We start from the raw sequence: 14,987 nt of genomic DNA, 5'->3' as shown, positions 1-14,987 counted from the left end.
ACAAACCGCTCATACGGTTCGACAGTTTTCACAGTTTGTGAAAGATTAGACTGTTGAAATTTGCATTTTGGAGTGTGAGTTTTGCATGCTGATATAATCTTTATAGCCAAAAGCCAGTCTGAGATGCGAAAAAGTAAAGGTACTCCTTCGCGTTCAGGTCTTTTTGGACCTTTTAATGTTAATGTTATTCTTTTATTTTATGTAAGTATGGTTAATTTTTCTCTTGGTTTGCGTTTCTTAATGACTAATCTTTGTGATATCAAAGGCCTATCAGTAAATGTCAAGGACTAAACAAATCGCTAACCAAGAGAAAGATTAAACGTACTTACATAAAATAAAAGAATAACATTGACATTAACAGGTCCAAAAAGACCTGAACGCGAAGGAATACGTTTACTTTTTCGCATTTCAGACTGGCTTTTGGCTATAAAGATTATTTTGCGAAATACAAATGACCTTAAACAAACGTATTTTTTCTTTGGCACTCCGAACAAACATAACCATTTACATCAAAATTTGATAAGCTGTTGATTTGTAGAAAAAAAAAAAAAAAAAAGGAAGGAAGAAGAAGAAAAAATAATAACATTAAGACGAGTCTGATTTAACTTTCTGATTCAGCTTTCGCTGTTTCCACTCCATTTTTTTGGAATTTGATCAAAAGTGTAACCCCTTCCGTTTACAATAAGACGGTCTCCAGTGGTCGTAGCTCTCGTACCCGCTATCTTTCGTGCTTCCTTCATTGCTGGTACTAATATCGTTTTCTTATTTTCCGTACGGCCGGAGGCAGGTCCTCGGCAAGGCTATAACGATTGCCTTTTAGGTTGTATTTTTGTCGCCAAACCAAGTCTCCATCTTCAAGTCGAAAAGCTTGTAGTAGCTAAAACTATGTTTTCGAACACATTTGAAGTGTGCAATCCAAATCGTCATTTTGCGTCGGTTTTCGCTTAAATGTGAAGTTTCCAGTATTTAAAGCGTCAAGTAGCTGAAACTTTTATTCAGGGACAACTGCGAGGCATGAAGTGAAAATAGACATTTCTCGTGCCATTACGTTCAAATTGGCAGTTTTTTAGTCGAAACAGCTTGTAGTAGCTAAAACTCCGTTTCTGACATTATTTCCGGGGTTGAATCGTAAATCGTCGTTTTAGGTCGGTTCTCGCTCAAATGTAAAGTTTCCAGTATTTACAGCTTCAGGTAGCTAACACTGTCTTTTAGAGGCAACTGGAAGGCATGGAGTAAAAATCGACATTTCTCGTGCCATTATACTCAAGTAAGCAGTTTCTAGTCTGAACAGCTTAAAAAAGCTAAAACAGCGTTTTTCAAAACATTTTGAGGTTTAAATCGTAAATCGTCATTTTACCTCGGTTTTCGTTCAAACGTGAAGTTTCTTGTTTTTACAGCTTCAGGTAGGTATCACCGTGTTTTAGAAAAACTGGGATTCATTAAGTAAAAATCGACATTTTTGGTGCCATTACGTTCAAATAAGAAGTTTTCACTCTAAAGAGCTTGTCGTAGCTAAAACTGCGTTTCCGACAATATTTGGAGGTTTAAATCGTGAATCGTCATTGTACCTTAGTTTTCGTTCAAATGTGATGTTTCGAGTATTTGGGGCTTGGAGGTTTAAATCGTAAATCGTTAAAATTAGCAGTTTCCAGTCTAAACAGCTTGTAATAGCTAAAACTGCGTTTCTCAGAACTTTTGAAGCTTTAAATCGCAAATCGCCATTTTACGTCGGTCTTCGCTCAAAAGTAAAGTTTCCAGTATTTACAGCTTTCGGTAGCTAACACTGTGTTTTAGAGGCAACTGGAAGGCATGGAGTGAAAATCGACATTTCTTGTGACATTATGCTCGGGTAAAAAGTTTCTAGTCTTAACAACTTGTAGTTGCTAAAACGGCGTTTCTGAGAACATTGGGAGGTTTAAATAGTAAATCGTCATTTTAGGTCGGTTTTCGCTCAAATGTGATTTTTAGTGCAGAGTGCACTATTGGGATGGTTATGGGGGTTGCCTGCCGCTAAGGAACTAAGGCGCTATGTCGCTATGGCCCTATGGCGCTAAGGTGTAAACTTTAATGTTTGTTTAATTAATTAACTTCAATTAATTAATTAGTCTAGAGGCAAGGAAGTAATGGGAGTAGGGTGGGAAAGGTACATGTGTACTCTACGTAAAACACATTCCATCGCCGTCGCTTAACTTTGAACATCGCAAAGCTATATATTTGTTTCAGGTAACCCCTTGCTCTCCTTGTGGTACCATTCTCCTTAGAACAAAACTAATTTGCCCTAAACGCATGCGTAGATTAGTTAGGGTTCGTGGCTTCTATATTAGGTGAAGGATACATTGCATACGGAATCACGCACAAATGTTGAGTGGTTTTCCTTATGGTAGAGCTCAACATGTAAGACGCATGCGTTCTAGCATTGTTAGTGTTATACACTATCTTTACACGCAGTATTTTATTTATCGTGTCATGTGACCAAGGACGGCAGTTATTTTTCAGGTAGCGCCAGTTGTCCCTTTTTATTGCAAAAGTGAAACGTTACTGTGGCTGCGTAGCTTTTAGAATTACAAACAGGTCGGTTCAACAAATATCATCTGCTGTTTTCAATCTACAATAGTGTGCTTGTCAGAGTTCAAATATATTGCTTCTCCTTAGCGACTTGTTTATTTCTTGCCTTAATTGTGTCTGCAAGAGAGACCAAAAAGTTCTCAAGTTAGTGGCGTTAATACTCCGCAAATTGTGAATTTGTAACAAAAGAAACCAGGAAAATGCTCAAATATTGCTGCAGACGCCGTGGCACCTAATGAAAGCGCAAATTAATTTAATCAGTCTTTGAGGAGACTCATTCATATCGGCCAAGTAGCGCTGTTTATCTTCAATACTTTTCGTTGAAAAGCTTCTCAGCCATCAATATCGTTGTGTGTTAATTTTGAATTGTTTTATTGTTAACAACAAAGGTGGCGACAGAAAAAGAAAGTGGTATTTCGTGACTATCTGATAATTAAATTAGTTCTTGTTCATCGGTAAAAATTTGCATTTTTAGTAAAACATCGTCTCTGTTCCGTTTCTTCATCACTTCATCAGATATTTTTAAACTTTCTTTCATTTATCTCCAAAAAACAAGGACATCTTCCGTATGTTTTGGAGAAAACAGGAGTTTCATATTACATGGCTTTGCGAGGAAAACAAAAGTATAAAGTTACAAAGTTGGCGTGAAGAGTTAAATTGTCACGTTTGCTGCTTCAGCGTATTGTTGAATTTTAAATGAACGAAAATCAACTTAAAGCACCAGTAGTAATTAATTTGTGCGTAATGTTTGGACCTTGAATGAAAATACAACCTTGAAACATACACACTGCAAAGGGGAAAAGCCGTAGCAGACTACCAAGGTAGACACAAACCGGAAGTGAACCGAGTAGGGGTGAGTACTTATGGGACTACTGTACCAGAGCTATCAATTGCGCTCTGCACTATCTGAGATTGTCTCACTCGTTTAAGTATTTACAGCTTCAAGTGGCTAAAACTGTGTTTCAGAGGCAACTGGGAGGCATGCAGTGAAAATCGACATTTCTCGTACTATCACTTTCAAACAAGCAGTTTGTAGTCTAAACAGCTTGCAGTAGCTAAAACTGCGTTTCCGAACACATTTGGAGGTTTACATCATAAATCGTATTACATCGGTTTTCGCTCAACTGTAAAGTTTCCAGTATTTAAGAGGCTGTCTCTGTAAAAACCCAACACTAATTTTACTTGGAAAATTCGATTTTTCTCATAAACTGGGATTTCGAAGCTCTTACCTAGTCAATCACTAAAAATGAGTTTTATTTGATTAAAAATTCTAATTGAAGTTCTCTAGGATTGATTGGAGTTCGGTCCGCTCGACACAAGTTGCATGCCTGCCGAAACTGGAAAATAGCACACAGTGCCGGCGCTCTAAAAAAAATATTCGCGCAAAAGTCTCAATTCTTTTTTTCAAATATAGATATATCGTGGCAGTTTGTTTAGCCATGTTGCAATTAGTATCACATCATTGATTCCCGTTATACTCACGGGAAGATTGGGAACTAAAACACCTGTTATAAACACAAACTGGCCGTGGCATTTATCAATCCTTCCTTGACTCCCCGTTTACTATTTATACATGTGTGTGTGCCGAGAGTTGTCTAAAAGAGTGCTCCTACAAACCTTGCAAGAGGACTCTACATGATTAAAGCGGCTTCGAGGAAAACAATAGTCAATAATACAAAGAACATCGAAGTATGTGACCGTCACGCTCGACACAGATGAGGAACGTATAAATGAACTTTGTATACAAACCCACAGCTGGAAGGAAAATCTGGTAGTTTTCATGCTACCTAGGTTTCAAGGATCGCTACAAAGAACCAAAACTTTAATCTTGAAGCCAGGTAAGAGATTTACGTGAATTTATCAGAGCAGTGTACGAAGGCGAATATGTTAGTTACTCACTGGAATATTTTCAAAATTTCCTGAACTTTAAGCGGTCGTTAGTTTTGAAAACCTAGTGGGCAGACAAATTTTATTGTTGTTTTAAATTAAGGGCCATTTATACTTTTTATTCATGCAGTCCAGTAGTTTCAAACTGGTGCCACATTTTTAAAACGTGCCTTCAAAGTGGAGCTATTTTCGTGCTTTTTTCAAGAACTCGATTTAACGGGTAGAAAATCTTCTTTTAACCGTTGAAGGAAGGACATTGAATTCTATTTCGACACCAGTCCTACTCACTAGTTCGTCACGTGAGATATGTGCGAGTAGCCCGAGCGATCAGTTGCGCGCGTAATTCCAGAGCAGTCGGTCGCGTCTTCTGAAGTTCGTTGGTAATGGCGAATACGAACGAGCAAACACTTTCCACTGAGGCAGAGGACGCCCTCTTAAACGATGACCCCGATCCTAAGGAGAAGACCCCAACAACTGGATCCCATGTTCAGTACGCTTCAGAACGTCAACAAAACTCTCGGAGCGATGACAGACTCGATCCTCAACATGAACCAGTCGCTCAAGTGGCTGCATCCCAGCAACACAGACGATCAACTCGACTCTAAACGGCAAAAATACAGTTCCAAAGACGAAATGAGTGCTTTTGATGGTTCAGATGATGATGGAGATGACTCGGACGCGGAACTTCAGGCCCTTTATGGCACTGAAGCCGACAAAACTTCCAAAGATAAACCACGTGCTCCACTCGAGCAAAGCGACGGTGGCAATGACCCATTGTTGTCGGAAATCGCAGAAGATCTTCTCAATGCAGATGAATCAGGTCCGGCTGCTGAGAAACAACTGGCTGACTTAGTTAACAACCTGTGGTCTAAGAAATTGCCAGACTCAAAACTAAAGGATAAGTCAGCTAAATATCTACGCAAGGCGAACCGCGAGACTCTCGCAACACCGCGGGTTAATCTTGAAATCTGGGATACACTGGGCCACTCAGTAAAACAGTAGGACGTCAGGTCCAAATCAACCCAGAAAACGGTTGGTACTGCTGGCGCTGTACTGTGCAAATCCATTAAGCTGCTGCTAGAAATGAAGAATTTGAAGCAGCCGAAGTTAGACTCTGACATTCAGAAACTTATAAAATTGAACACAGATGCGGTCGCTCTCCTAGGGCACGCACATGTCGACCTGTCCCACCGCCACAGGGAGTCGATCAAACCGCATCTAAATAAAGATTATGCGGGCCTGTGTGCTTCGCATGTTTCAGTAACGCGTCAGTCAATTCCAGCAGTGCCCATCTCCCCACCCCGGGTTAACCCCTGTGCATTAGCATTTTTTTAAATAAATGGGTTAATTCCCCGGGGTGGGGACACATAAGCTGTCTAAATGTCCCAGGGTGGGGACGAAGAAAGAGGGCAAATGCCCCGTCCCCGGGATCGTTGCCTTCCAACACCTCTGCAGTTTTTTTTATTAATCAGTAAATAAAACGTTCAACTGTTCAGTATTTTAATGCAACGCTAAGACTTCAAGGACAACAGTACGTGTTAGTTGATTCTGATTATTTTTACTTCTTTATGTTTGTTTTTAACAGTTTGCTAGAGGATAGCTAGGATCGCGGCGGATGTGCCTCTAGTCGCGAGCGATGATAGGTGCCTGTTTTTGCAGGCTACTTTATCTGTGAAGAATAAAGACATTTTAAATGATGATGTATTGCATTTTAAGGTCCCAAGATCTGTCTTGAAGATCGCATCATTTGAATTCGCAAACCTTAAGTATTTTAACTTCACTTTCGGGACTTTAAAAATGCTAGGCTAGATTTGAATGCAAATTGCAAAATAGTCGTGTTCACATCAGAGATTGTTGTCAAATGCCTGGGGGTCGCCCCGGGGTACGCAAATGCCCAGCCCCCGGGCCGCGATAAAATTGCAGATGCCCCACCCCAGGACTGACAACGTGAGCAAATGCCCCGCGGTTGCCCGGGAGGGGATGGGCAAAGCTGGAATTGACTGATGCATGACAGCTCTGCTGTTCGGCAACGACCTGCAAACCCAGCTGAATGCAATAGGGTAAGCACCACAGCAGTTGGGAGTCGCCCCAAAAACGTAAAAGGACACCCTTCACAAAACTATCAAAAATCTGATCGGCGAAGCAAGCCTTTTTTATCGAAAGGTCGTCAGTGGAACTCGAAGCCACCCCCAAAGCCCTTCATCCAATTGCAGGACCAGGGGAAGAAGCAGCAATGATTTCCACTGACACACTTGATAACTTAGAGGTAGATAATCTTTTGTTGCTTTAGACCCATATGAAACATTATTTTGCCAATAAGGTGCAAAGCTTCAAGGGTGGCCAACTGGTACGTTTCTTTGACAAATGAAAGGAAATAACTTCTGACTCAGAAGTCCTTAATTGTGTTAAGGGTCAGTATATTGAATTTTCCACACAGCCCACAAAGAACTTGGGCCTGAAAAGGAAAACATTCAACATCAGTGACTCACTGGTTATAGAAGCTGAAATCCAAAAATTGCTTGACAAAGGTGTTATTGTACCCACCCAACATGAAAGTGGGGAATATATGTTGCCAATTTTTGTTGGAAATAAAAAAGATGGATCATATCAAATGATCTTAAATTTGAAACGCTTTAACCAGCATGTGGAATACCAACATTTCAAAACGGACTCAGTCTGGACAGCAATTAGGCTCATTACCCCAAATTGCTACATGGCATCCATTGATTTAAAGGACGATTACGATTCGGTCCCTATTGCAAAGCCACACCAAAAGTACTTCAAATTTGAATGGAACAACATGTTATTTAATTATACATGTTTCCCCAATGGTTTGGCTTTTTGTCCCAGAAAATTTACCAAGCTAATGAAACCAGTATTTGCCACCCTGCGACAGCTTGGTCACTTGTCTTCAGGTTGTATAGATGACTCTTGGTTAATGGGGCCAATCTGGCATGATTGTGCAAAAAATGTTGACCCAGTCAAACTAATGGATAATTTGGGTTTTGTAGTACACCCTGAAAAGTCGGTGCTCATCCCAACTCAAAAGCTGGTATTTCTGGGATTCATTCTAGACTCAGTTTCCATGCTAGTTTACCTTACCCCTGAGAGGGTTTTTAAGCTAAAACAGGCAGCTACTGACCTGTTTAACTGCAAAAATCCTACTATTAGAGATGTAGCCAAGGTCCTGGGGCTTATAGTGTCAAGTGTCTCTCGCGTTGCCTATGGACCCCTCCACTACCGCTATTTAGAACGAGACAAAACCACAGCTCTTCAAACTACCAAATGGAACTTTGATGCCAAAATGTGTATCCAGCCAAGCAAGGGAAGAGCTTAAGTGGTGGATTGACTGAATCGAGTCTGCATCCAACCTGATAACTCGAGGAGACGTAGATATTACCATTACTTCTGATGCCTCAAAACAGGGTTGGGGTGCAGCAACCAGTGATTCTTCAACTGGGGGGGATTCTGGACAGCTGCGGAGGCTAAAAAGCACATACATTTTCTTGAAATTTTGGCTGTGTTGTTTGCCTTAAAATCATTGCGCACCTTGACTCATGGTAAACATGTCAAGGTCATGGTTGATAATACAACTACGGAATCTACCATTAACTAGATGGGTACAAGCCACTCCCCTAAACTAAATAAGGTGACAAAATATATATGGGATTGGTGTATTGAGCAACATATATGGCTTACTATGGCTCGTATAGCAGGGTGTGAAAATGTGGAGGCAGACAAAGAGTCGTGTACATTTAGGAGGTGTACTGAATGGTGCTTAAAGAAAACCCTTTTCACAAATGCTTGCGCCAAGCTCAGTTGTTACCCCGAACATTGATCTATTTGCCTCCAGGATCAATTGCCAGATTACACCCTATATCTCCTATCGAGCAGAGCCAGCAGCTTATGCTATCAATGCTTTTCACATGTTATGGCAGCATCACTTATCTTATGCTCTTCCACCCTTTAGTCTGATAACAAGAGTTCTCCAGAAGATTCAAGAAGAGAAAGCAACAGGGCTCCTTCTTGTGCCAAAATGGCCAACCCAACCGTGGTGGCCCAAGTTAATGCAGATGTTAATCCAACTACCAATACAACTTCCAAGAGACAGAGATACTCTGTTTCTACCCAGCAACCCACAGGAACCCCACCCACTTCACAAGAACTGTGTCTGATTCTATGTCACTTGTCCGGAAATACCTCAATGGCAAAGGCCTTTCGACGACAGCTACCAATGTCATGGAACAATCCTGGAGATGAGGCATTAGAAAGCAATATGTTACTTACCTTCAGAAATGGAGGCGCTACTGCAGTTCAAGGGGCATTACTACTAATGCACGCTCATATGGGCCGTAACCAATCAGGAGCCGGAAAAGACAATAGGCTATTGTTTGGAGAACAATGGATGCTATTGTTCTCCAAATCCAAGATGGCCATGTTGGAAAACAGCCCACCAGCCTCGACGGAGGACTGGGATCGGTCTCACGGATTTCCATGGTGACACAAATCAAGCCAGGGTCACGCAAAAAAATGTCATGCAACTTCAACCTCGATACTTACAGTGTCCCGTGGTCCTAAACGACAGAAGTCCATCTGACAAGCGGCCATGATGAAGACTGAGAGACTTGTGTCCGAGGCACTTATATACCTTTCTATTCATTCCAAAGCATCCTGGGACGGTGACCTCATCGGGACCAAACCTAGACTTGTTCCACTCCCTTCGTGGTCGAAGGGGTAAAAATAGGGGTGAGGGGTACTGCCCGTTCCAAAGCATCGTGGGACGGTGACCTCATCGGGAGCCAATCTTAGACTTGTCCCACTCCCTTCCCAGCCAAAGGGGTAAAATAGGGATAAGAGGGTACTCCCTCTTAGTCTGCTATATAAAACCTTCACACGTTTTGAAAGAGACTAAACAAAGTTGTTGACTTAGGAAATGGAAGTTGAAGAAGTCGAAGACTACTAGGATTGACCCCCAAAGTGGATGAGTTCAAGGACAAATGTTTCATTTGTCAAGGCGACCTTGTCATTGACTCCTTGACTCGATGTAGTGCGAAAACTTATTGCTGTGGAAAATTTTTGCACAAGAGATGTTTGCAACAGGAGTTACAATACTCAGATAAGTGCGGACATTGCAAAACCTCAAATCCTCGGGGGAATGAAGATGAGGAACAACTTTCACCTTGGGAGGAGGTGGTACGCGAGAGGATTACCAATGCAATGAATCCCGTCAATAGGTATCGGCGAGGGGGATGGCCTTATCATATTCACAATCGTAATATTGTTTCGTGGATGACCTTGCCGTACCATGCGAATCTTTCCATCTGGTTTGAATCTTATACAAGGCTCACCATCTTCGTGCAGCAAAGGCGAAATGCTACCCTGTACATCCATGCCTATGTCAACTTGCTGTGGATGACCATTACTCAATCAATAAGACAGACGGTGTATGGAATGTTCAGTAGAAACATCCCCACGGAAGTAATGCTCTCCGTACGTGAAGTAAAGTTTAGGTCATTGTTCCTGTCGTGGCTGCACTACGACGCTGAGGATGAAGTGATTATCAACACATTAACTCTTCAGTCATCTTTTTCACCCCCCATTTACCCTGAAGACACAGCTTGGGTGTAACATAACTTTTGTTGTAACTCAAAAAACTCGTAAAACAAAACAAAAACAAAGAGTCTGAGTCTTTATAACGTTTATCGAATAATGATAATAAAAATAATAATATGAACTCCGAAAGAGAATTGATTACAATTTTTAACTCTTTAAGTCTTGACCGTCGGTATTCCACAAAGTGTTGGGAACTAAACTTGTTTCCAGTTTCACAGACTCTTGGTCCCTGGCCCCAAAACGCACGATATTCTGCCCCAGTTTTCTTTGCTTTTGGTCATGAAGTCTTTGCCTGATCCGTTCCTTATTCTTGGCATAATAACTTCTCCAATATTCGTTGATCCGTTCCCTGTTGTTTTTACAGTATTGTCTGTGGTAATTTCTGATGTGCTCCTTGTTCTGTTGACAATGGGCTCTCTGGCTACTGGCGAGTCGTTCCTTGTTGTTTTCATACCATCTTTTACGATGACACCACCACCACCGCCACCACATTTACCACCACCACCACCTACACCACCACCACATTTACCACCACCACATCCACCACCACCGGCACCACATTCACCGCCACTGCCACCACCACCACTACCACTGCATGCACCATCACAACCACCACATTCACGACCACCACAGCCACATCCACCACATTCACCAACATGACCATTTTCCCCCACCACCACTACCACAACCACCATATTCACCACCCCCTACACCACCACCACATCCACCATCACCACCACCACCACCGCCGCCGCCGCCACCACCTCCACCATACTCGTCAACTCCATTAATCATGTATAAAACTAAGGCATTAACTGCCTCAATTCATTTTGAGTCAAACTAGCAAGGAGTCATGTCCCTGTATTGTCGATATTGTCATAGACTATTCTCTCGTGCAGACAGTAGAATTCGTCGCGAAAAACATAGTTGTCAAAGCAGTGGATCAGAAAAGACACGAGATGTCCCAAATATCACATTTCCTACCGAAAAGCACCATGGGATCCCTAGTAGAATAGAAATAGGAGAAGCGTTTCGGTTCAAGACACCCCCCAGTATTTTGATCGTGGGCCCTTCTGGGTGTGGCAAGACTTGTTTTACCGAATCGTTACTCTTGGATCACTTGTAAGAATTGTTTGTAAACCCTCCCACTACCATTCATTATTGCTAGGGCGTGGCAAGACGGATTTAGAGATATGGAAGACGGTGGTGTGCAATTTCACGAAGGGATTCCAGAGTCAGACCATCTCAAGTTATGGTTTCCGAAGGGTGGATTACTCGTATTAGACGATCTGATAGCAGAGGGAGGTGAGGACAAACACTCTCATCATCAAAATATCACCGTGTTGTACTTGTGCCAAGACATGTTCCCACGAGGGAAATACACCAAGAGTATTTCAAGGAACGCCCACTACATCGTAGCCTTCAAAAATCCAAGAGATCAATTAGGGACGAAGAATTTACTGCTTCAAGCTTTTCCCACTTGCTGGCAAGACATGATGGACGCTTATCAAAAAGTGACCGAACGACTGTTTGGGTACACGGTCCTGGATTTACATCCCACCAGTGATGACATGAAACGCGTGTTTAGTCACCTCATGACGCACGAAAGATACCCGCACTGGCATCGAAGAAAGAGAGAGGAGGTCTGATCATTGCCCAAAATGGTATATTAAACACCAGTTTAATCGACTTGGCTCATTTGAAGCACGTTGTCTTGGATGAAGGTGAACGAGAATCATGGATGATCGTTTAACAGATATTTTTGGCCCCGTGGAAGATAACAATGATGAGAACGTAGAAGAGGAAGAAGAGGTGGACGAAGAGGAGCCTGAAGAGAAACAGGAAGAAGAGGAGGATAGCAGCAGCTCCGAAGAGGAAGAAGAAGCGGACGACGATGAACCAGATCCGTGGAGTCCGTTACGTCAAGGCGTCGGGGAAGACGTCAAAGAAACCTACCTGAAAGAAGTCTAGCAGTTCCTGGATAAGGGAAAGTCCCAAAACTACGCCGAAAATGCTGCTTTCAACGTCCTATTACCTGTAAGTAGAAGAAGGCTACGAAGGATGGCATGGATGTACAGGGTAGCATTTCGCCTTTGCTGCACGAAGATGGTGAGCCTTGTATAAGATTCAAACCAGATGGAAAGATTCGCATGGTACGGCAAGGTCATCCACGAAACAACATTACGATTGTGAATATGATAAGGCCGTCCCCCTCGCCGATACCTATTGACGGGATTCGTTGCGTTGGTAATCCTCTCGCGTACCACCTCCTCCCAAGGTGAAAGTTGTTCCTCATCTTCATTCCACCGAGGATTTGAGGTTTTGCAATGTCCGCACTTATCTGAGTATTGTAACTCCTGTTGCAAACATCTCTTGTGCAAAAATTTTCCACAGCAATAAGTTTTCGCACTACATCGAGTCAAGGAGTCAATGACAAGGTCGCCTTGACAAATGAAACATTTGTCCTTGAACTCATCTACTTTGGGGGTCAATCCTAGTAGTCTTCGACTTCTTCTAACTTCCATTTCCTAAGTCAACAACTTTGTTTGGTTCCTTTCAAAACGTGTGAAGGTTTTATATAGCAGACTAAGAGGGAGTACCCGATGAGGTCACCGTCCCACGATGCTTTGGAACGGGGAGTACCCCATCACCCCTATTTTTACCCCTTCGACCGCGAAGGGAGTGGGGCAAGTCTAGGGTTGGTTTCCAATGAGCTCACTGCCCAGGATGCTTTGGAACGAATAGAAAGGTATATAAGTGCCTCGGACACAAGTCTCTCAGTCTTCATCATGGCCGCTTGTCAGACGGACCTCTATCGTTTAGGACCACAGGACACTGTAATTATCGAGTTTGAAGTTGCATGACATTTTTTTGCGTGACCCTGGCGTGATTTGTGTCGCCATGGAAATCCGTAAGACCGATCCCAGTCCTCCGTCGAGGCTGGTGGGCTGTTTTCCAACCTGGCCGACTTTCGTCGGCACCACCATCTTGAATTCTTGAACCGGCTCCTAATTGGCTGACATTTGTGGCGGCCATATTGGATTTGGAGAACAATAGAATCCATTGTTCTCCAAACAATAGCCTATTGTCTTTCCCGGCTCCTGATTGGTTACGGCCCATATGAGCGTGCATTACTACTGGCATTGATCCCATTTGTCCCTCTGTAGAGGATGTAATCAATTTTCTTGCTGAACTATATGATTCTGGCATAGGATACAGTGCTATCAACACTGCAAGGAGTGCTGTCTCATCCATTGTTACATTGCCTAACATTTCCTCCTTTGGTGCCCACCCCATGGTGTGTCGTTTCCTCAAAGGGGTGTTTGAATCAAGCCTTCCTTACCAAAATACAAGAACATTTGGGATGTCAATACTGTGCTGACATACTTGTCAAGCCTTCACCCACCTCAGGATTTAACTTTGAAGGATCTCACCTACAAAACTACAATGCTTTTGGCATTGTTGTCTGGGCAGAGATGTCAGACACTGCATTTGCTATCTGTCAGAGGTATTGTATTGAAGCATGATAGCTGTGTGTTCACTATTCACAAACTTTTTGAAGACCTCTCGACCAGGCAAGCATGTGTCAACATTAACATTCACAGCTTACTCACCAGACAGCCGCTTGTGTCCTATTGTTTGCCTATCTGAATATGATAAAAGGACAAATGAGCTCAGGAAAGGGAGTGACCAGCTGCTAGTGAGCTACCAAAAGCCTTACCAACCGGTGTCAACCGACACGATTTCTCGATGGCTAAAAACGGTTCTTGCAAAGTCCGGAATAGATACCTCGGTCTTTAAAGGACATAGCACCAGGGCAGCTTCTACATCTGAAGCTGCAGTGTGCAAGGTTCCTTTGTCTACTATATATCCTGGACAATGCAGGCTGCTCAAATGCCACAACCTTTGGAAAATTCTACAAGAAACCCATTGTCCCAACAAGTAAAGCTTATGAACAGCTCCTGTTGGAAAACCTCCACACATAGCATTATTACAGTTTTTTCCACTGTAAACCAGTACCTATTATCACATGTTGTTGTGTTTGTTTACTGCCTTCTATAGGCAGATTTTCCCGGATAGGCATCAGTTCTTTGTTTACTGCCTTTATGTGCCTCTGTGTACCATAGACTGACAAGCCATATACTGTAGCTGTTTGCACCAATATTTTGGCAATTAAAGCTGTTTCTGTTTATTTTTTCTGCTCATGATTGCACGCTTTTAAGTCTCACGTGACTCACTAGTGAGTAGGACTGGTGTCGAAATAGAATTTATAAGTTAAACGAGACTTACCTGTAAGTTGAAGTTTGACTGTAATTCTATGAGATACCAGTCACGAACTAGGGAGTCACGTGCCCTACCCCTTCACTGGGTTCTGTAGTTTACTCTTCTACTTATTTTCCCACCCATTATTGTTTGCAATCACTCGCTTTCATTGAAGACTGATCGCTCGGGCTACTCGCACATATCTCACGTGACTCCCTAGTTCGTGACCGGTATCTCATAGAATTACAGTCAAACTTCAACTTACAGGTAAGTCTCGTTTAACTTATAAATTATAATTGCAACATGGCTAAACAAACTGCTATGATATATCTATAGTTGAAAAAAAGAATTGGGACTTTTGAGTGAATATTATTTTTTTAGAGCACCGGCAATATGTGCTATTTTTCCAGTTTCGGTAGGCATGCAACTTGTGTCGAGCGGACCGAACTTCAATCAATCCTAGAAAAATTATATTAGAATTTTTAATCAAATAAAACTCATTTTAGTGATTGACTAGGTAAGGGCTTCGAAATCTCCGCTTATGAGAAAGTGGTCGGTTTTTGCAGAGACAGCCTCTTAAAGCCCCAAGTAGAAAAATAATGTCTCTAAGAGGGAATTGGGAGGCATGAAAGGAAAATGGACATTTTACGTCCGTTTTC

General features: G+C 42.3%; 2 protein-coding genes and 1 long non-coding RNA gene across 5 annotated transcripts; 2 read left to right on the top strand and 1 right to left on the bottom strand.

Moving 5' to 3' along the window:
• Window positions 1–651: 651 nt before the first annotated feature.
• On the top strand, window positions 652–8,882 carry LOC145503128 (uncharacterized). The gene has a single exon (XM_081482590.1). It carries the CDS (start codon window positions 4,894–4,896, stop codon window positions 5,452–5,454), a length of 561 nt encoding a protein of 186 aa, XP_081338716.1. The 5' UTR covers window positions 652–4,893; the 3' UTR covers window positions 5,455–8,882.
• A 1,395-nt stretch (window positions 8,883–10,277) lies between these two features.
• On the bottom strand, window positions 10,278–10,760 carry LOC145503136 (uncharacterized). 2 transcript variants are annotated; one of them, XM_081482602.1, is made up of 2 exons: window positions 10,604–10,760; window positions 10,278–10,573 (listed from the first exon to the last, which is right to left on the bottom strand). In XM_081482602.1, the coding sequence occupies exons 1-2, from the start codon at window positions 10,758–10,760 to the stop codon at window positions 10,278–10,280; spliced, it is 453 nt and encodes a 150-aa protein (XP_081338728.1). The 2 variants fall into 2 exon arrangements, with proteins under 2 accessions (XP_081338728.1, XP_081338729.1); XM_081482603.1 differs by having other exon boundaries at window positions 10,622–10,760.
• A 1,042-nt stretch (window positions 10,761–11,802) lies between these two features.
• On the top strand, window positions 11,803–12,036 carry LOC145503146 (uncharacterized). Of its 2 annotated transcripts, XR_014051439.1 has the most exons (2): window positions 11,803–11,877; window positions 11,908–12,036. It is a non-coding gene; the product is annotated as an uncharacterized LOC145503146 (long non-coding RNA). The 2 variants fall into 2 exon arrangements; XR_014051438.1 differs by having other exon boundaries at window positions 11,803–12,036.
• Window positions 12,037–14,987: the final 2,951 nt, after the last annotated feature.

The sequence above is a fragment of the Orbicella franksi genome, chromosome 11 (assembly GCF_964199315.1).
Source record: "Orbicella franksi chromosome 11, jaOrbFran1.1, whole genome shotgun sequence".
Taxonomy (NCBI): domain Eukaryota; kingdom Metazoa; phylum Cnidaria; class Anthozoa; order Scleractinia; family Merulinidae; genus Orbicella; species Orbicella franksi.
The sequence above is the reverse complement of the archived record's forward strand: the minus strand, read 5'-3'. Positions and strand labels throughout refer to the sequence as shown.